This window comes from Panicum virgatum, chromosome 2N, assembly GCF_016808335.1.
Source record: "Panicum virgatum strain AP13 chromosome 2N, P.virgatum_v5, whole genome shotgun sequence".
In the NCBI taxonomy this organism is placed as follows: Eukaryota; Viridiplantae; Streptophyta; class Magnoliopsida; order Poales; family Poaceae; genus Panicum; species Panicum virgatum.
The window spans coordinates 25,953,143-25,975,224 of NC_053146.1; the positions used below are offsets into that span (position 1 = coordinate 25,953,143).

The 22,082-nt window shown below is 45.2% G+C and overlaps 1 protein-coding gene across 2 annotated transcripts; it reads right to left on the bottom strand.

Moving 5' to 3' along the window:
* Positions 1-14,157, bottom strand: LOC120660128 (SEC14 cytosolic factor-like). Of its 2 annotated transcripts, XM_039938484.1 has the most exons (11): positions 13,765-14,157; positions 13,650-13,678; positions 11,937-12,020; positions 11,788-11,841; positions 11,533-11,610; positions 11,292-11,345; positions 10,778-10,837; positions 10,605-10,700; positions 1,184-1,285; positions 953-1,033; positions 1-771 (listed from the first exon to the last, which is right to left on the bottom strand). In XM_039938484.1, exons 1-11 carry the CDS (start codon positions 13,817-13,819, stop codon positions 457-459), a joined length of 1,008 nt encoding a protein of 335 aa, XP_039794418.1. In that variant the 5' UTR covers positions 13,820-14,157; the 3' UTR covers positions 1-456. The 2 variants fall into 2 exon arrangements, with proteins under 2 accessions (XP_039794418.1, XP_039794417.1); XM_039938483.1 differs by lacking the exons at positions 13,650-13,678; positions 13,765-14,157 and adding an exon at positions 12,252-13,552.
* Between the last annotated feature and the right edge of the window lie 7,925 nt (positions 14,158-22,082).

Below are 22,082 nucleotides of genomic sequence, written 5' to 3' on the forward strand. Positions count from 1 at the left end.
TAGTTCAACAGCACGCAAAACTTTATTGATAAAAACTGCGCGCAAACCGAAGGATCACTTTTCAAGTAACTTAGGTGCTAGCAAGTACAAGTCTCCTGAGATACCAACTTCACCGAGTTGGCAGACATATATACATATACATAGATACATAGGGAGCACTCCAACCTGGTAACTTTCATGGGTGGAAACGTCACAATTCCCATGACATAATAAGCACGAAAATACAACGATAGTCGCTAGGTTAATTAGGATGATAACAATCTCGGATACCGGTTATTAGAATCCCGTGTTCTCTACTACATTCTCTACTTATCCTACTCAAGCCTGCAGCCAGTGATTGCAAGCAAGAGGCACTACTACCACCCCCACCATAGGCTCCTGGGGTTCAGATAACAAGATCACCTCCGTGGACCATAGACCATTGTCTTGGGCGCACGCTTCTCAATCACCGCGCCCTCATGGACCTTCGATCTTGATTCTGTTGAATGAGTGAGTGAGGCCGTTGCCTCCCCTCAACTTGTGGAGCTCTGATTCGATGGTCTCGGCGATCTTGACTTCCTCAAGGCCAGGCGAGGGCACATCCACATGGAGTGAGCCTTGTTTTATGGGGCCAACAGAGTCCAGTTTCAGAGATTGCTGCTTCATGTAGTTGTACAGCTGCTGGTGGAAAGGATGGTCATAGGAATAGCAGTCAACTCCATCGAGAGAGTCACTGGATGAACCTGATCCTTCCCTCTTGCAAAAGTGTGGAAGTGACTCATAATCCATAACCTGCGGGTGACATCATTAAGATTATCAGTCAAAAACATGCAAACCAACTGATGAGCTACTCAATTGATTTTGGGGATTACTTCAAACGAAAGAACACAAGGAGGATATATGTATAGAAACTTATATGACAGAAAAAACAGATGTTGCTTCCAAACTGAAGGGGCATATTAAGAATCTTTACCTTCAATAACTCATCCCTCCCAGAGCCATACAGGACTTGGATCTTCTTTTTAGTTCTTTCTTGTAAAAGTGGCTTCACAACCTGACCATAAGTTAACAAAAACTTAATTGATTAACTATAGAAAAAAGGGTGTGCTGTGCCAGAAAGAAAAGATCAAATGAAAAGAGAGTATATATATAAATATATATATAAACAGCAAGGCAACTTATGAATTTAAATAGGTGGACTGACCTTCCAACATGCCGAAAAAACATATGGTGCATTCACAATGTAATAAGTCTCCGTTTTCTCAGGATAATTAAGGTCATCAACAGTTGTAATCATGGTCAACATCTGCATATGGGGAAAACTTGATAAGTATTGCTTTGACATCTCTTCCTGTAAGCAATATATATGATTGGAAAATTACACAGACAAACAAAAGAAGAAATGATGACTCGATGAATCAAATAAGGTATTGACTCTTATCAAGCTTCATTTCAGGCAAAGCATGCATGAAATTTGCACATTATGTTAAAACATAAGTGAATTGCCCACACCTCCCCATCAGCTTAAGCTTTTGTGTTGAACTGGTCGTTGCATGCAACTCAATATGGTATTAAAGCCAGATGTCTCGAGTTCGAATCCTGATTAGCGCAATTAAATAAAATAATTGTTGTTCGTTCCTATCAATCCCACGTCTGAGGCATGAGGGAGCCTCCACATGAGGGGGAGTGTTAGAATATAAGTGAATTGCCCACCTCCCCCATCAGCTTAAGCTTTTGTGTTGAACTGGTCGGTGCATGCAACTCAATACATTAAACTATTGAACTGGTCGGTGCATGCAACTCAATACATTAAACTACTAAACAGTATCTCTCCCTCAATTTTGGCTCTTCCATCACTGACCTGCAAACTTCATTTCACAGTCCTTGGTCGATTCAAATATGCTCCAGATACAACACTTTTATTGGTGATTCAGGCTGTTCAACTGAGGCAACTTTTGAATAGGCTGAATATTCAATTCTAATATTAGAACTTCACTTCTAATATTATTTCCTGTTATATGTATGTTCATGTTCATCCATTGGACTTTCAAATCTCATGTCTCAACAAGTGGCTCATGCATGTAACTTGATTCGAAGAAAAAGGAGAAAGTAGGGGGGAAACGAAACAACATCTAAAAGCAGATTCTAGCAAATATCTCAAATTATTTCATGAAAGGAAAATCTCAACCTAGAAAAAAACATATCTTGCAATATGGAAGTAAGAAATGTTCAAGAAAATTTAGGCATAAATGTTAGTTTGATGTTTTAGAAAGCAACGACTCCAAATATACAAGTCATTCAGTTATATAAAGCATAATTGAAAACGAGAAAACTTATTACTAAAATGGTTGCTAGATGAATGCAACTAAATACTTTTAGAAGTCGATCCCGAGTTCAAGATCTACCAAACTCATTTATTGTCGAATTGGAACTTTCAGGGCTACAGTTGAACAATAAGCTAAGTGCATTCTGCTTCTGCTTTAGTACACAAGCAACCAGTCTATAAACATGTTCACGAGTGTCCACTCAATGATAGACAGCAGAAGTCAAGAATAGCCATGCCGGAACAAATTCTGAATGATTTTTTTGTTATCTTACTGCTTTAGTTTTACAATCAACCACACGTTCTTATTGATGCAATGCAGTTAGTTGTTTAGTCACTTTTCAAATTCAGATGAACTTTCAAATTTTAAAAACTAGACCAACCTACAAGGACCTAGTTGGCTTTATATTAAGAAAACATATATATGCACCTAAATTCGCCTCAATGAGGGCTTAATGCTCTTGGCGTACATCCAAACCCAAAAATAAATGATTTATGATAGCAAGAGTCGACTCCTGCTTTATGTAAACATGCAATGTAAAGCAGTTCCTGACAGGGCCGTATCTACGAATCAGGGGCCCCGGTGCAAAACCCATAATGGACCTCAAAATAAATTTAAAATGCAATACAAAAAAACATACTTTTATCTTTAGTATACATTATTTCTTACGTTAAATAGGAACATATCAAATATTAAAGCTAAAATGGTAAAAGGTACTAGTACCAAAGCAATAAACTAATCTTCATTTTCTACTAAAAAGCATCATCCTTTCAGTATTTCTTAAAACAAAATCTTCATACTTAATATTCTCCAAGGTGCTAAACTTAGACTATGACAACCACATGCTGAATAAGAGGCTCTAGGATTTTTGTCTAAAACTTTTCTTTGTGTTCCTATATTTTTTCCTTTCATATCTCACGTTGTCTAAGTTCAAGAGTCTGGGAGTCTGGGAGATGAACAGGTGGAAAATGCTTGTTGTATCGGTTTTAGTGAACCTTTTATTTTTTCTATAGTAAAACACTTAATTAGCTAACTAATTATAGGATTTGGGGGGCCAAAATATTTGGGGGCCCTGTGCGGCTGCCCACCTTGCCTCTGTTCATGTACGGCCCTGGTTCCTCAAGCATTTTGGGTCTCTAATCACCATTAACTGTTTAATAGAAGCACTGATGAAATGCAGCCAAGCCAATTATAACTCCGCCAGTGTTGACTGGAAGACTTTCTTGAGTCGTCTCAACATAGCCGGTCCCAAGCCCGAGTAAAGGAGGAGGGTTGTGTTAGGTTTGGTGAACCACCGTAAAAAACAGCCACTCTAATGGATATGATGAAATGCAGCCAATTATCATCTGCAATACCTTCTTCTGAAATGCAATTAATAACTATATCTATTTAACACAATACTATTTCATCAAAAGCTGCCATCATGATGTCCCGTGCCCCAAAAATGTATTATGGATGCAAGTGGGTCAAATTGGGTCAACGTCAACCGATTGATCTGTGCTATGCTAGTTCTTCTTTTCTTTTTTTAATAAAAAATTACCTGCTATGTGTGCGGCAGTCAAACGAACCATCAGTCAAGTGCAGTCCCTGGTCTGAGATCTCACACTAGTCCTAAAAACATCCTCAAAATCTTATGGCTAGTTGAGACTTCAGACCTACACCAGGCAAACTAAAAGACAAAGTGCGGACAAAACCATGATGGACTTAATTCACTTGAAGCCAAGAAGAAATTAAGGGAAAAAGACGAGGATAAATAGAGGGGTAAGAAAGATAATTGTGCACAATAGTAACATGGACATTAATTTAGCTTTTGAAGGAAAAAAAAGAAGAAGATTTTGACTAGTATCTCCACCCAGAACTAACAAGACAAAATTACTGACAAGTAAACCTACCTTTTGATGCAGATGAAGTCCTACAGTACAAAACATGTTACTATTAATCTAGTAAAATTCAAGTGAGTTACATTTATGCTTCAAACATCCCGTCAAATTATCCTCAGTTAGGTGTCTCCAGTTAACTTTTACTACAACTACACTAAGCCAGTCAGTTTCTGTTGGAGTATATTGAGCCCATGTGTATAGAGGCCCGTGTGTAGTTATTATATATACCCACCCTTCTAGGGTTGGAGGAATAGAGCAATTATTCTCTCCATCATGGTATCATTAGACTAGGGTTAGGGTTAGCCTCTCCTCTCCCTCCCTCCCGTCCATCCCGCAGCAGCAGGCGCCGCCGGCCCCCTCCCTTTCCCTCTCCTCCCTTCCTCCTCTGCTCAGGCTGCAGGCGTCGTGGACGCGTGGCCCCTGCTTCCCCATGGTGCTGCCGCCGCCGCCGTCTGGGCCCGGCCCTCTGCTCCGGCCGCAGGCGCTCCAGCCGCCGCCGCCTGGACCACGGCCGCAGGGCCCGGCACCTCCCCTGCTCGTGCGTCGCCGGTCGCGTGGCCCAGAGCCACCGCCGCCGCCCTGGCAGCGCTCGCCCCCTTGCCCGATCCGGCCGCTGCTGCCGCCGCCACCACGGCTGGCGCCGGCCCGGAGGTGGAGGGGGCAGTGGTGGCCGTCGGGGCGCAGATCCAGGCGCCTTTAGGGCCACCTGGACCACAGGCACCGCCGCCTGGGCCGCCAGAGCTGCGGCCGCCGCCCCAGCCTGGGCCGCACGCGCCCCTGCTGCTGCCTGAGGCGCCAGGGGCAGCTGCCGCCGCGCAAGCCGCCGACCGCGCTGCCGTCGCCGCCGGGAAGCTGCCCGCCAACGACGCCGCGCCAGATCCCGCGTGGCCTGGCCTCAGGATGTCGCCCACGGACGCGCCGATCTCCGCCGCCGCCCTCCACGGGCATCAGGCCGACGCCGCTCTCGCCGCGGCCCTCCTCGCCGCCAAGTCCGAGGCTTCGGCGGCCCAGGAGTGGGTCCGCGTGGCTGCCCTCGCCTGGGAGCGCGAGCGCGCCGCGGCCGACGCCCTCGCCCTCCAGGTCGCCAAGGCGAAGCGCTTCCTTCGCGTCTCCTCCGGCCAGCCCGTCGACCCCGAGCACGGCACCTCCTCCTCCCACCAGGCCCCGCCTGCTGGATCTGGAGCTCGGTACGACCCGACTGACCCCATGGTCGCCCAGCTCCACCTCCAGGCGGCCGGCGTCCAGAACATCAGGGCTCTGGTCTTCGTCCTCCTCGACCCCGCGTCCTCCTCCTACGGCCGCTGGCGGGACCAGGTCCTCACCCTCCGCTGCTACGCCCTCGACGACCACGTCCTCGTCGACTCGCCGATCGAGGCGCGTGACGTGACGTGGCTGCGCCTCGATAGCGTCGCCCGGTCCTGGATCTTCGGTACCATCTCCCTGGATCTTCAGGACCTCGTCAGGACGCACGGCGGCACCGCGCGGCAGGCCTGGGTGGCGCTCGAGGGGCAGTTCCTCGGCAATGCCGAGTACCGCACCCTCCAGCTCGACGCCACCTTCGTGCAGGGGGACCTCTCCGTCGGTGAGTACTGCCGGCGGATGAAGAGCATGGCCGATGCTCTTCACGACCTCGGGGATCCAGTGTCCGATCGGGTCTTGGTGCTCAATGTCCTACGGGGACTGAGCAGCACCTACGACCACCTGAAGGGCTGGATTGCCCGCCAGAGGCCCTTCCCCACCTTCCTGCAGGTCCGGGACGACCTCGCCCTCGAGGAGATCGGGTCTCGCGCCCGGATCGTCCTTGCCCACCCCCGCCGCGCTCGTTGCTACTCCACCGGCCTCCTCCACTGCTCCTGCCACCTCCCTCCTAGGTACTGCTACCGCCGGACAGACCGGAGGACGGGGGGGGGGGGTCCGTGGACGTCGCCGGCGACGGGGTGGTGGTGGTGGCACTGGTGGACCTGCTTCTGGGAACACCGGTACCGGTGGGGGCCATCGGCGTGCGCCGACACCGGCTCCGGCTCCCGCTCCTGCCCCTGCCGCTGGAGGTACGCCCTGGCCATCCTTCAGCAACCCATGGTCAGGGCACATCTCGATGTGGCCGTTCCAGGGTCCGGGAGGGGGGCCTCGTCCTCAACTCCAGCCGGCGGCCATGTTCACTGGCGCTGCTCCACTCTTCGATGCTGGCCTGGACCCCGCCCGCTCAGCCCAGCCAGTAGACGACCTGGCCTGGGGGTGGGACCAGGCCGCTCCGGCGCAGTCCTTCAGCACCATGGGACTGACACCGCCGACCAGCACCGAGTGGATCGCCGACTCGGGTGCCTCGTTCCACACCACTCCCGATGCTGGTATCATCTCTTCTGTCCGACCCCCACACCCCTCTTGTCCTTCTTCTATCATGGTTAGTGATGGGTCTTGCTTTCCTGTCACCGCCGTGGGTTCTGCTCCTCGCCTTCCTAATATTCTTGTTGCTCCTCAAATGGTTCACAACCTTCTTTCTATTCGCCAGTTTAGTGCTGTCAACTCCTGTTCTATCGAATTTGACTCTTCTGGTCTTACTGTGAAGGATTCGGCTTCCCGGCGTCCGCTCCTCCGATGTGACAGCCCGGGGCCCCTTTACACTCTTCGTCTTCCTGCTTCCGCTGCCTCGCATTTGGCTTCTTCGTCTTCTGCTTTTGCCGTGACGCCTTCTTCCACCACCTGGCACCGCCGGCTTGGTCACCCCGGCCGCGACGTTTTGGCTCAACTCCGCCGTAGTACCGATGTTCCATATACTAGGGCTCCTGCTGAGTACCTCTGTCATACGTGCCAGTTAGGTCGTCATGTTAGACTTCCGTTTTCTTTTTCTTCTTCGCATGCTGCGCATGCTTTTGATCTCATTCACTGTGACCTGTGGACATCTCCTGTACTCAGCATGTCTGGCTATAGATATTATCTGGTCATTGTTGATGATTTCTCTCATTACTCTTGGACTTTCCCTTTGCGCGCCAAGTCTGAGACCTTCCCCACCCTCCTCCACTTCTTTGCCTGGGTGTCCACTCAATTCGGCCTCACCGTTAAGGCCGTTCAGTGTGACAACGGGTGGGAGTTCGATAACTCCACCTCCCGGTCTTTCTTCCTGTCTCGGGGTGTTCAGCTGCGTATGTCTTGTCCGTATACCTTTCCTCAGAACGGCAAGGCTGAGCGGATGATCCAAGCTTCTCTCCCCCCGCGCTTCTGGGCTGAGAGCCTCCACACCGCCACCTACCTACTCAACCGCCTTCCGTCCACTGCTTCCCCTGCTCCCACACCACACCACGCTCTTTTCGGTACCCCTCCTCGCTACGACCACCTTCGGGTCTTCAGGTGTGCGTGTTACCCTAACACCTCCGCCACCGCTTCTCACAAGCTGGCGCCCCGCTCGACTCGTTGTGTGTTCCTCGGGTACTCCCCTGACCACAAGGGGTACCGATGCTTTGACCTCACCTCTCGCCGTGTTCTGATCTCCCGACACGTCGTCTTCGACGAGTCGGATTTCCCCTACTCCACCTCCTCCACACCTTCTTCGGATCCCGAGCTGGCGTCTCTGTTTCCGACTGACCCGGTGGTTCAGCCACCATTACTTGTCTGTACTTTTCCTGCAAGTTTTCCCGGCTCACCGGCACCGTTTCCGGTGATCTCTGCTGCGCCGAGCGCGGCCCCGGTGCCCGCGGTCGCGCCACATGCGGCCCCCGGACCTCCGGTTGTGCCGCGCACGGACCCGGTGTCTCCCGCTGCGCCACGCGTGGCCCCGGTGCCTTCCCCTGCACCTGAGCGGTACGCTCAGCCGGTGCAGGTGTATCGGCGTCGCTCGGCGCCGAACTCGGCGCCTCAGCGATACGCTGAGCCGGTGCAGGTGTACCGGCGTCGTTCGGCGTCGACACCGGCGCCGCCCCCTGCTCCGGAGGCTCCTGCGACGCCGACACCGGAGCCGTCGCCCCCGCCGCCTCCTCCGGCTCCCTCTCGAGCCGAGACAGAGGTGTACCACCCGCCGGTCATTCATCGGGATCCTCGGCATATCCATCCCATGGTGACTCGGCGGATGGCGTCCCAGGCCGCGCCTCTCTCCGCCACCGAGGGAGAGCCGCGGGTCTCTCCGGTACCCTCCTCTGGCGTCGCGCGATGGAAGAGGAGTACGCGGCTCTTCTTGCCAACCAGACGTGGGACCTCGTGCCGCGTCCATCTGGTTGCAATGTGGTGACTGGCAAGTGGATCTGGACGCATAAGCGTCGGGCTGACGGCACACTGGAGCGCTACAAGGCTCGCTGGGTTCTCCGGGGGTTCACACAGCGGCCTGGTGTGAACTATGATGAGACCTTCAGCCCGGTCGTGAAGCCCGCTACGGTGCGCACGGTCCTCTCGCTTGCGCTCTCGCGCAATTGGCCTGTGCACCGGCTGGACGTGAAGAATGCGTTTTTTCACGGCACCTTGTCAGAGACTGTCTACTGCTCTCAGCCAGCGGAATTTGTGGACTCGAGTCGTCCGGATATGGTCTGCCGGCTCAACAAGTCTCTCTATGGACTGAAACAGGCTCCTCGGGCTTGGTACTCTCGGTTCGCCACGTTCATGATCACACTGGGGTTCACCGAAGCCAAGTCTGACACATCTCTCTTCATCTACCGCCGTGGGGATGAGACTGCCTATCTGCTGCTATATGTCGACGACATTGTGCTCACAACTTCCAGTCAGCAGTTATTTCAGAGTGTCATCTCCTCTCTGCAGCAGGAGTTCGCTATGAAGGATCTCGGTCAGCTCCACCACTTCTTGGGCGTCACTGTTGAGCCTCGCCCGTCTGGTCTTCTCCTTCACCAGAGGCAGTACGCCCTCGATATTCTGGAGCGGGCTGTGATGACTGATTGCAAGCCCTGCTCCACTCCAGTCAACACTCAGGCGAAGCTGTCTGCTGATCTGGGTGATCCGGTGGATGATCCTACTTAGACCTGGGCAAACGTCGGGTCGGGTCGGGTTCGGGTCGGGTCAAGGTCGGGTCACGGGTCGCATAGGACGGCCCGCGCCCGACCCGTACCTATCACCGGGTCGGGTCGGGTTGGCCGGTGCACCCTGCGCGGGCGTGTCGGGTCGGGTTTTTTTCGGGTTGGGTCGGGTTTTTTTGGCCTTTGGGTCGGGTTTTTCGGGTTGGGTCGGGTTTTGGGTCAAAAATCACGGCCCGTGCCCGGCCCGTTGATTGTTGCGGGTCAAAAAATACGGCCCGCGCCCACCCGCCACGTAGCTCGGGTTGGGTCGGGTCGGGTTTTTTCGGGCGGGTTGGGTCGGGTTGTTCGGGTCGGGTGACCCATGCCCAGGTCTAATCCTACTGCCTATCGGAGTCTGGCTGGCGCTTTGCAGTACCTCACCTTCACCAGGACGGATCTCGCCTACGCTGTTCAGCAGGTCTGTCTCCATATGCATGATCCCCGGGAGTCACACCTTTCTGCACTGAAGCGTCTCCTCCGGTACGTCCGTGGCACTGTGGACCTCAGCCTGGTACTTCACCGCTCGTCCTCTGCTGAGCTGGTGGTCTACACCGACGCTGACTGGGCCGGCTGCCCGGACACTCGTCGCTCCACCTCCGGCTACGCCGTCTTCCTGGGCGGCAACCTGGTCTCCTGGTCGTCCAAGCGGCAGCCGATTGTCTCCCGCTACAGTGCCGAGGCGGAGTACCGGGCTATTGCTAACGGCGTGGCGGAGGCGTCCTGGCTACGACAGCTCTTGGCGGAGCTCCACAGCCCGCTCGCCAAGAGCACGCTCGTCTACTGCGACAACGTCAGCGCCGTGTATCTCTCCACCAACCCCGTCCAGCATCAGCGAACGAAGCACGTGGAGATCGACCTACACTTCGTGCGCGACAGAGTCGCCATCGGCGATGTTCGGGTACTCCATGTCCCGACTACCTCCCAGTTTGCTGACATCTTCACCAAGGGGCTGCCCTCGTCGACCTTCTCGGAGTTTCGATCCAGCCTCAACGTAGTCGGTGGCTAGTTGTGGCTGCGGGGAGGTATTAGCCCTTTTGTGCTCTTCTTGTACTCTCATCTTGTCCAATCTTGAACACCGCTGCGTCGGTTGTTCAGACTACGGGGGGTGTTAGCTTTCTTGTTGTCCAGTCTTGAACACCGCTACGCCGGTAGTTCAGACTGCGGGGGGGGGGGGGGGTGTTGGGAGTATATTGAGCCCATGTGTATAGAGGTTCATCTAGAGGCCCATGTGTAGTTATTATATATACCCACCCTTCTAGGGTTGGAGGAATAGAGCAATTATTCTCTCCATCAGTTTCTTATTATGAAACATGGCTGCAAACCACAACTATCACCAAACAATCTGTTCACTATTTATAAATTGAACATTTGAGATGCGACATTTAGATCACCACAGAACCTGTAACAGATAGACAAGATTGTGAGCTCACCTTTATTTGGCTCAATGCAGACAGCTTGAGGCCAGTCATATCCATAACCTTCAAGCAGGTATTAATCTGTCTCCCAAACTTCTTCGATGCAGCCGGCTAATAAAGAACACAGAATATATTTAATATCTTCTACAAAATTTGGTAGTATTAATCAACAATAAGAAAGCACTTACCAGGACAACACGGTCTCGATATTCATTCATCTGTATGTGTGACTGAACATAGTAGTTCACCTAAGAAAAAACAAATGATATCATTTAGAGAAAGAATCTTATTTGTTTGGGGTACTTTTATGAAAACTAGACAGCCATTGCCTGTAAAATGAGTAATGTCAATAGGTGGTCAACTACAATGTACAACTCAAGACAGAGTTATGTGTATATATACATATCATTCAGCTTATCCTTATTAAAGGTTTTCTTGATTCACATGCATACTGTGCTATAGCAGTTACTGAACAAATTTTTCGTAATAACTACTGAGCGTGATTATTGAACACAATTTTACTGAACGTGATTCAGTAATTCAACAACTCGGTTCAGTAATTTTTTGTCATTTCGGTCAGTAATTTGACTGCTGGGTGTAGAATAATCTGACCCAGTCTGGTACTGAAATCTCTTGCTATTCTTTAAACTTAAACTAAAAGCCGTAGACCTTTTTTTTTCAAAGGCATATGTTAAGACCTACCGAAGCCTTATCGAAAGTACTGAGACCAACACCAAATGCATAAACAGGTTGTCCCTACAAAAAAGGAGAGGTACACGAATTAAAGCATATAATAGAAGTCTTTCTCAATACTGTGGATGGAGACTGCTGAGAAATGAAGACTACTTGTGCAAATGTGCTAGGACTAAATAGAAGATTCCAACAGATGGAGCAAAAGCATATCACACAAATTACTAGATGAGAAATATGGATTTGACTGTACCTGCTTGGAGTACCCTGTCAATCCAACAAGTAGAGTATCCCGGATAGCTCTATATAAATCAGATGGCACAATGGGTTTCTGGATCAGAAACAAATAGTAATAGTGGTTAGAAGAATATCATGAGCTAAATCATAAACTGCCAATGCAAGAAGTACAGAGACAAATGTTGTTTTCTTACTTCATTTGTCTATCTTTTGCTATTTTTATGCTCTTCCAAAGAAAAATAAGATTTTGTACATAAAGAAAGGTACTTACAGCCAACACGCTGTCAATACCATTTTGTATTCTCCAATTTAAGCAATCTATAAGCTGCACCAAATATCAGATATCTCATGAGTTCTTCCCAATGGATCAATATATTCTCAACCTGAATGTAGAAGTTGCAAAGAAGTTTGGCACCTTACCATTTTATGAGCTTTAGGTACACTCCATTCTCTGGCCTTCAGAAAACGCACCAAAGTCCCCCTCAGATTTCCTTGATGCACATTCTGCAAACATATCACTAACTGATCACGTTTTGCTCCTAGAATTTCTACTTTCAAAATACAGTATCGTGTCGACAAAAAAAAAGTATTGACTGCTGACAATAGAACAATATCAACAGTGTAAAATAAAATTAACAAGCATATTGCAAAAGATGTGGTTAAAAAAATATAGAATATAGAAGCCAACAGAATGCATCTAGCATCACATAAAGGAGGGGAAGTAAAATAACGTACCCTAGTGGACATATCAAGCATATCGACAGGAAAAATAACATAAGAAAGAAAAACATTGTTTCTTAGTGGGCATATTGTGATTCCAGCGTGGTTACGCAGCTGCACACATAGTCCTGAGATCAACCATGACTCCATGAGCTACATACTTATCATGAGTCATGACAAGGACTCCAAGGACCAAATAAAAGTCCGAATCTGCAATTGAAACATCTCCACCAGGGCCAGAGATGTTCAGGAACACGTCAACGTCCAGGCCCACCCTCATCAGCACACGTCCAAATCTAACAACAGCAACTTCTTCGGCTATTAATCAGTGCTAGTTGAGAACCACGCAGCGTCTGCATCACCCAACTACAAGCTTGGACAGAGTCCACCGATGGGGTAAATGACTAGTTCAGCATACAACTCCTAACTAATATTGCGATTACTTAACCTCACAAATTTCTAGCATACATGCTTAGAAAGTAGGAAGTCTTGAAAACTCCTAGCCGGCAGCCATGACTGGAATTAGTTACGAGTCAAACAAGAAGCAAAACAGCATTTGGGCTCCGAATGGTGAGAAGGAACAGTAGGCGGCAACAGAGTCACCGACACAACTGTACCAAAATTGCAGTCAGAACCCAACCGGAGTACTACTTTCATTTACCTCTCGTGAGATCTCCAAACAAATACCTCCGTATGCAACCAGAACAAACGGAGAAGTTCATTTCGAAATCATAAAGGTACGTTTGAAAGCACCAAATTGGTTACTCCAAAAACACTCCAACCCACAAGAAGTAATACATGCTCACTAAAGAACCAAGGTGAGAACCAACATCACTTAAATCAACAAGAAAGTCGGGCGATCTCCCCCACAGTTTCGTTCAAAAAAAAACAAGAAAGTCGGGCAACCTTTGCCAAAATTTCGAAATAATAAACGCTGGGGAAAGCATACTTGAGCTCAAATCAGAAAATGGGCTTTTCTCGTGAAAAGTACAAAAATAAATAAAGAAAAATGACGGAAGCAGGAAATAATGAAATTAAAGCATGCGAAAATGTCAATTTGAATCAAAATTCGAAAAAGAACGAGACTAAATTGACCAAAATGAGCTCTGGACACAATGAAATTCCAAAGATCTAATCTTTACACGGCTAACAAGCAGGACAACAGAGAGACTAGCAGTTCTTCAGAAGAATACAAAACAGAAGTGCTCAGCAGCACCAAATCCACAAAAAATGCGAACTTGGTAAGCACAATATGAGCAAGAACTCAAGTAAAACTCGACTTAAAAAACGCATAGTGAACAAAATCAGCACAAGAGGCAGGGGTTCGCGCTCAGAAAGCAACCAGAACCAAGACAGGGAGCACAAAAAAAAAGCATAGATCCATCAGGAATAGCGAGTGGAGCAGATCGGCACCTGGAATGTGGTCTTGAGCGGCTCCTCCACTGCAAGAAAGAAATTGCCGCGCAGTTTAGTGACCAAGAAATACCGGAGAAGAAGAAGAGCAGCAGCACAAGAGCAGAGGACTCACGCTGCTCCATGAGCGAGGAGAACTGCTTGATGGCCTCCTCGGAGGCGGCCGCCATTGCCGGCGAAGGTGGGCTTGGCGGGGTCAAAAGCCGGGTCTGTTCCGCCTTTTTTCAGCTCCCTATTCGCCCCCTTCCTCCCTCTGTCTCTCGCCTTCTTGTTGTGTTCTTGTGCTCTCCCTCACCAGTCACCACACCACCAAACCGCGTGGATGTGTGGTGCTGTGGGGCTCAGCTCCGGTGGCCCGCCGGTGATCCTAAGGTTTGGGGGATAGGGAGGATGCTGGGGTCCCGTTCACGTCCTTAAAAAGGTTCAGCCGAGCAGGCGAGCGTTCTTTTTTCTGCTTATCTCTCCAATAGTCTGTTGGGCTTTATTTTGGAGAGGTTCTTCGTCAAGGTATGGGCAATACCGATGGTTGTATATAGATTTATTTATTAGGAATATATCATATGCAAATCAATTTTTTTGCAACTCGTGCAAACTTCTATTTGAACCATCAAATTAACATCCAAGAACATAGGGGTTTGGGTAATTTATAATTAACCACCCGTCTCTGCTCACATTTTTGCAAATTTCCCAAATCGCTCCCCCTGCGCACCGCTTTGTATGTTCATCCAATGGTTTAAATTGAAATTTGTATGGTTTGCACGAAAAAAATTAGTTTACACCTAATATATTCCTTTACTTACTTAAACATGGGAAAAATAATAATAGTAAAGAATTCTACTCAAATATGAAATACTAAATGAACTCAGCCGACTTTATTCCTGGAATCTTTCCTCCTAACAAGGCAAACTAATCGTTCCAAATTAAACATCCCTTGCAATCTTCTCCAATACTCCTCCATTCTAAATTAGAGGTCGTTTCCACTTTTAGATAGTCTTTACTATATATATCTAGATATAGCATATATCTAAATGTATTACAAAAACTGTGTGTGTGTAAAAGATCAAAACAACTTATATTTTAGATGGGAGAAAATTCATTTTGCCGTAACTAGGTGAGAATCAAGTCATAACTCAATCTTTAGCTTTACCATTCAAAACCTTTTATCGGATGTCTCCAAAGAGACACCATTCAAAAATTTTACCATAACTAGTTTAAAGTATGCACACGCACATAACCACAAATGCTTGCAAGAACCCTGTTGTGAGCTCCCGGCGCTCGAACTCAAGGAACACGAACACGAGCGAAACCACTCGCACTGTGCGTAGGGCAGTTGTCTGAATTAGTATACATCCTTGTCGATGTTAGCCATCGCGCTTTGAAGAAACACGACGCATTATAGCTAGTAGCCGGTGTACGAAACACCAACATATAGAGATACAAATCTTATGTGTGCAAACGAGCTTGACGGTTTATGGTTGAGTTGGAGCGGCTAAGGTGGTGTGTGGGCCATTATCTTGGAAAAATGTTAACATTGATCATTTTTCTTTGTTAGGAAGAATGTTAACAAATACGTAACCTGATTGGCTTGTTTCGAATATATGATTTTACCGCTTCTCATTGTTAACAAATACATAACTTGATTGGCTTGTTTGAATATATGATTTTGGCTCTTATTGTTTACTGAACCATTCAGCAGCTTCCAAGAAAGAAGTAGACACACACATGTACATCTTCCTTTTCGCTGCTGTCAGATTTGTTTGACCGTATGCCAAATGTGAGTAAAGTAACGCAGGTAGTAGGTGAAGAAAGGTCAGTGCTAACGAACGTGATGTGCGTGCCTGCCAGCAGCCCAGCATGAGACCAATATTTTGTTGTTGAACATGAATTTGCATGCTGGTTGCTAGCAGATTTAAATAAACGGCCTTTTAAGCTGTTCCTTTCGTACTCCTGGCCGTATCATGTTTTGACGACGAATCAGGGGGGAATATTGTGTGATGTCTCAACGCTCAAGATGGCTGTTTTGTTGGTATGCAAAGAGAAGCAGCTTTCTCTAATTACTATGTCGATAATCGATGTCCAAGCAGTTTCCCTTATTTATTAGCACACAAACACAATATCCATTTCGTCCACTAAACAATACCAATGGGCAATGGATACGTTTTACGGTATCATACAGTCTGAGTCATGCCGCCTACACAACAATTTGGATATGTTATTGTTAGTTTTGTATAGGATCACTAGTCTAAGAGAGAACCACATCAGGGGGCTCGGATTAGGGTTAATACTTTGATCTTGAGCTCCCATCTTCTTCTTCCTCTGTTCTTGTTCTCCTTCTTCTTCTAGCCGGTTAGAGCTCTAGGAAGCCTCTTCCCAGTGCTTCAGTGCTCTGTGAATTGGGTTTCTCAGGCTTAGGGCAGTCTCTAGGACGTACCTCTGCCCAGGGGTTTCATCCCCTTATATTATTGAGCACATCACACTGGGGGGACTCTCCTGGTGTGTTCTAGGAGGGGCTCCAATCAAGTCCCTCATTAAATGAAGGTCAAAAATGGTGGCTCACAGTTTAGACTATGATCACCTTGTGTTCACACCAACATTCTCCCCCTTGATCATCAGGCTAAACTCATAAGTCCACTTTTCAACGAAATGATGCACCAAGACAAAAAGATTACAATGGTGAATCATACATACCATTGAACCCAGTTGCTATAGTACGCCACCTCATATCAAACAAACTTCTTTAACTTAAAAGCTCAAAAACTTATTACTTATGCTTATACAAAACTTACGGACTCACTTTTCAAAAGATGGTACACCAGATCAATCAATCACTGCAGTCAATTAAGTACAACAGGACTAAGTGACCATGGTTCCCATACAATATCAAAGTGATTCCTCTTAGGCTTATGGGGAGATGGGGTTATAATAGTCTCCGACTGCAGTTGGTTTTCATTTATATGTATTAAACATATATTTTGTCCTCACACATTTATTCTTATGTGCATGCACTTTTTAAAGGAGGAAGAAAAACCAACGTATTTCCAGAATCATAACTTGTTCCTTAGTAATGGGCTGCCTTTTAATTTCTTATGCCGGCAATATATTAGGCAAGCCTCTAAACATGATGCTCAATCTTTAGGACTTATGTCACATCACTTAATGCTTACATATTGAGCACCATTATCTTAGAACTTATTTGATGCTCAACACTTATGACATACTTAATTTGTCAAGCACCACTTAGTCTTAAACATAATTTATCTAGGCCTTGAATATTTATGTTTGATTCTGGATTCAATCTTTCACAATGTCTTAGGTCTGGTAATACCTCTCGACATGTTACTCGATCCAAAATTGCACTCTTTTATTTAATAATTTCCGGGATAAATTGCTTAAAATAATTTCTTATCTTTAAAATGATATGGATCAGGGACACAAATCCATATTTGACGGTGTATAATTCAAGACATGCCACAATTTAACTTGCATCTTTAATGATGCCTTTAGGGAAAGTATTGGTTGAAGCCTTCCACATATGACTTCTCCCACAAGAGTGTTGATAATATTTTATGTGGAATTTCTCAGTATCAACACTTCTTGTAATATAATTGTCCAAAATATTGGACTCTTTACTTGTGGGCATGTAACATAACACCTTTTGTACTTATGCCAATAAGGCGAAGTGTTCTAAATGATTTTTCAGGGGTCCAGTCCTGGACTTATTTCCCATATATCCCGGTCCTTTTAAGAATACTTAGGGCAACTTTTAACTTAATTAAACATATAATGCTTACGTCTGCCATAACATAAGCACATTTATTGCCCCTAATGGGAATCAACCCATTTCCTGGATCTTTATCTTGGTGAACATTATTGTTCAAAATTTAAAAGATATCACCAAGACAATATTAGTATCCAGATAAAAGAAAATCTGGATCTTATGTACACAATATCCCTATTATTTAATAACTTATTTCTTATTGTACTTATGTATCACTTATGGACTCCAATAATTTTTCAAATGATGAGCAACGAGTGCCATCCAATCTTTATGACATAATCAACCCCTTTAATTTTAAGTGGGATTGATCAAAGATCTTCATGTGGACTCAAAAGCAACACAAGGAGCTAAAGCAAGTATTCATAAGTGAGCTTAACTTATTTTCTTTAATATTATTTTTCCTTACTTTAGAGCTCCCATCTAATTCTCAACTTAGCAACATTAGTGGTGAGATATGATACTGAAATAATATTCAGTTCTAAGGCTAGCATATAGCTCATAATAAGAATAACATTGTCAATTAAATGGCACATAAGAAACTAACACATGATAAACTTATCTTAATATTTTTCTCAATATTTAATTCTTACCTGACATAAAGAGGTGGAAAATATTTTCTTAATGAAGGTTCCACTCTCCCCCTCGAAATGTGGTCTATGCAATAGTACCATATTTCGAAGAACCTTTATTTATTTGTTTGTTTATCCTTGTTACAACATATAAAAGTAACATGAATGTATACATTGGAAATAAACATAATTTTATACAAATAGAATCTAATCACATTATCCTCCTTTTCATAAATACAATTCTTTAAAACTTAGTATTTTTCTTACTTAGAGACTCATCTTATTACCTTGTCTTAGTCTTATTTCCTTGAGCTTAATGATGCCCATAGCCATATCATATTATCTTGCCTTCATTGATATGAAGGAAACAACTCACCACTAATATCAAATGTGCTTTAATAAATACTTATCTTGGGGATTACTCCCCCTGATTCTTACATTTATCTAGAATTTAGGGATTGCTTCCCTTTATTCTGATATTTGTCCATAAGTGACTTATCTTAATATTTTCCCATTAGATATTGATGATCAATAAAATCATTAATTTATCATCAATATCCTTAGTATTGAACTTTTCTAATGGGAACTACAGCTCTTATGACACTTGTATGTGCCATCTTAGTTATGATCTTAAGAACTAATGAGGTGCTGGTAAAAGCACTTCACTTCTGATAGTGGTATTCAAAACAACCTTATTAGAAACTTATGACTTAATTAATACTTATCATCAATAGGGATAATTCGTAAATTTGATTTTATGTCTATGAATGGACATTCTTTCTCTGAGGCATAATTATTCTCATTTAATTGCTTAGTGCCTCTCGTTAGTTTTGATCTTTAGAGGCATGTGATGCTTTATTGAATACTTTAGCAAGCATCAGCACAAACTTCTTCTATTGAACCAGGCCACGTCAGCTTTGGCTAGAAATGGAAAAGAATAACAGAATTTTGTGAACTAGTACTTATTCATCAGCTTTGGCCAGAAGAATAAGTACAAGCCACACTTAATTTTATGTGCATAAAACTTCTTTTGTTGAATCATAACCCAAATCAGCTTTGGCCAGAAGTGGATTAAGACCAACAAAAGTATTGTGAACAGGTATTTATCAATCAGCTTTGGCCAGAATGATAAACACAAGCCACACTTAGTTTTAGATATAAACTCCTTTCATTACTCCGATTCAAAATCAGCTTTGGCCAGAAGATGAACCGGAATAACAAAATTTTGCAGTCACACACTCATCAATCAGCTTTGGCCAGAATGATGAACGTATGCCACACTTAACCACAATGTTATTTCTTTTGCAGTGGAAACTTTATTGAAAATGACCCATATGCATTGACATAATTTCTCATTATTCATATCAGTCAGCATGAGCTTAATCTGATAAAACTCAGTTTATGATTATGCCCAATATTGCTCAAGAGCTGGCAACTTAGTTATTCAACCAATCTTAGTGACATATGATCATATACAACTTTGGTCAGTATATAGTCATAAGTCACAAAATTAAACATAATCTTCAGGCTGAAAATGACATGTGGCTACAAACAACTTTGTTCAGTATGTAGTCACAAGTCATATAATTGGTTAAGTTATGCCAATACTCCTTTTTGAGCAAATTCTCACTTATCAGAGAAAACTTAGTGTTTCCCTGACATCCTTATCAACGTTATTTGTGGCTCAACTAAGTAAATATTCAAATGCCAGCTATTAAGATTTATGTCCAAAATTGGACTCACTAAGTACGCATGGCTTAAGAATAATATACTTTATTAATGAATTAGATCATGATAATCCATGACTGTAAACAACTTTGGTCTGAATACAACCACGAATCACCATTGAAATTTTGATCTTGAATAAAAAATATCCCGTTGGATTGATTCCAAAATGGGATAAAATTATAAAATAGAGCCACTCAGTCATTAGATTTTGTGCATCCAACCTTTATAATAAATGATTCCTTAATGATCTTGTCTATAGGATGCACATTTTTCAAATGTAAGCAAAAGTATTAATGACATCAAATAAATATGGCCCATTATTTAATTTATTTGGGTAATTGGCCATTAAAGATGTCATTATTTGATTTTTCCCAAAATGGGTCTTAAGTTTCATGCTTAACTTATGGGTATATCAATTTTTTGTGAGTATAACATACTCACATAATTGATAATACTTATAGGTCATATGATGCTTCATAATTAAGCCTCAATTCAAGTGGCACGTAAGTATGTGGCAGATAGCTTAATTTTATAATGAAAGCAACTCATCATCATAATTGGACCACAAACATTACAAATAATGCTTCAAATAGACTTAAAACTAAATCTAAAACTTTACTAAAAATAATCCCAATTTAATTGGAGAGTATTTCATAATTTTTAATGATAACATAAATTGCAGTAAGGCAAAACATAAACATAATAAAATGCTTTAGAAATAAAGTGAAGCATTAAAACATAATGAGAATGCTTAACCATAAACATAAGAAAAATATTTAATTATTAATGGAGGGAAAAATTTCATAAGGTTTGGCTTAAAATAGCATTATCTAAGCAAAAGCTAATTATCCATGAATTTATCATAATTTTGCTTAATTTTAACCTCACTTGATAAAAATATTATTTATAACACATAAACATTAGCTTCAAGTAATAGACATAATATATAAAGATCATAAAATAAATATGAGATAACTTCATCAAATAACAAGTCTAATTGTCATTCTAATCATTAATTGCTAAAAGTCAAATGATATATTTTTAAACTTTAAACATGAGGTAATAATCATAATCGTAATATTTAAAGGTAAAACAATATTTATAACCTAAACAATATTTAAACATGAGCGGCGGCCGACGCGTGCGAGCCGTCGGATGCACATCCGACGGCCGTCATCGCGCGCGGCGCGCATCAAAACCGCGGCTTCGGGCGCTCCCCCGTGTAACCCTAATTCATTTCTCCTCTCCCTTTCTCTCTCTTCTCCACCCGGCGACCCGAGCGAGTGGAGGGCGATGGCGCGGGACGGCGGCGAGCGTAGCGGAGAGAGGGAGCGGCACCGCCCGAGCTCCGCTCGTCGGAGCGGCGTGCCGCAGATGCGGGCGCGCAGCTCCGTCGAGCATTGCTCGACGGTGCCCTAAGGCACCCGCCGGTCGCGCGTAGATCTACAGCGGCGGCGACGGCGGTCTGGGGATCCGGCTAGCGGCCGGTCACCTCGGCCTCATGGTGCGCGCGAGGGGTCGGCACCGCCGGTGCGGGGGGGCCGCGAGGCTGCTCGGGACCAAGTCCCGGCGTGCGCTCGCCATTACCGACGGCCATGGCGGCGGCCATGGCGACGGTGGTGGCCATGCCGGCCCTTAAGGTAAGCCCCTGACCCTTTTCTTTAGATCTTAGGGTTAGGGTTCCTTAGAATTTAGGGAAACATTGGGGATAACACCGTAGCTAGGGTTCCTGATTTCGGGGTTTTGGGGAATTTCTTAGAATTAAGACTTAATTGCTTCGATTCCCCTTCTTCTTAATGCTTAATTGATACCCTAGCTCGAATTAACATTATTTCGGGCTTAATTTGACTTAACAGAGGGAAGATGAACATGAACACGGGGCTTTTGGCATGAATTCTTGATCTTAGTGGGTTCAATCTTAGGTCTAGATGGCTCTGGTGCCATTGTTAGTTTTGTATAGGATCACTAGGCTAAGAGAGAACCACATCAGGGGGCTCGGATTAGGGTTAATACCTTGATCTTGAGCTCCCATCTTCTTCTTCTTCCTCTGTTCTTGTTCTCCTTCTTCTTCTAGCCGGTTAGAGCTCTAGGAAGCCTCTTCCCAGTGCTTTAGTGCTCTGTGGATTGGGTTTCTCAGGCTTAGGGCAGTCTCTAGGACGTATCTCTGCCCAGGGGTTTCATCCCCTTATATTATTGAGCACAACACACTGGGGGACTCCTCTGGTGTGTTCTAGGAGGGGCTCCAATCAAGTCCTCATTAAATGAAGGTTAAAAATGGTGGCTCACAGTTTAGACTGTGATCACCTTGTTCACACCAACAGTTATTAGTATATACTTTCAGTACTCCGTCTCCCGTCT

What these genes read in the sequence shown, in the direction of transcription:
- LOC120660128 (XM_039938483.1), bottom strand. Translation starts at nt 12,386, where the DNA reads ATGGAGTCATGGTTGATCTCAGGACTATGTGTGCAGCTGCGTAACCAC. An exon ending in TGACAGGGTACTCCAAGCAG is followed by an intron (nt 11,346 to 11,532) that starts GTACAGTCAAAT and finishes CCTTTTTTGTAG; the next exon opens with GGACAACCTGTTTATGCATT. An exon ending in TTTTTTCGGCATGTTGGAAG is followed by an intron (nt 1,034 to 1,183) that starts GTCAGTCCACCT and finishes ACTTATGGTCAG; the next exon opens with GTTGTGAAGCCACTTTTACA.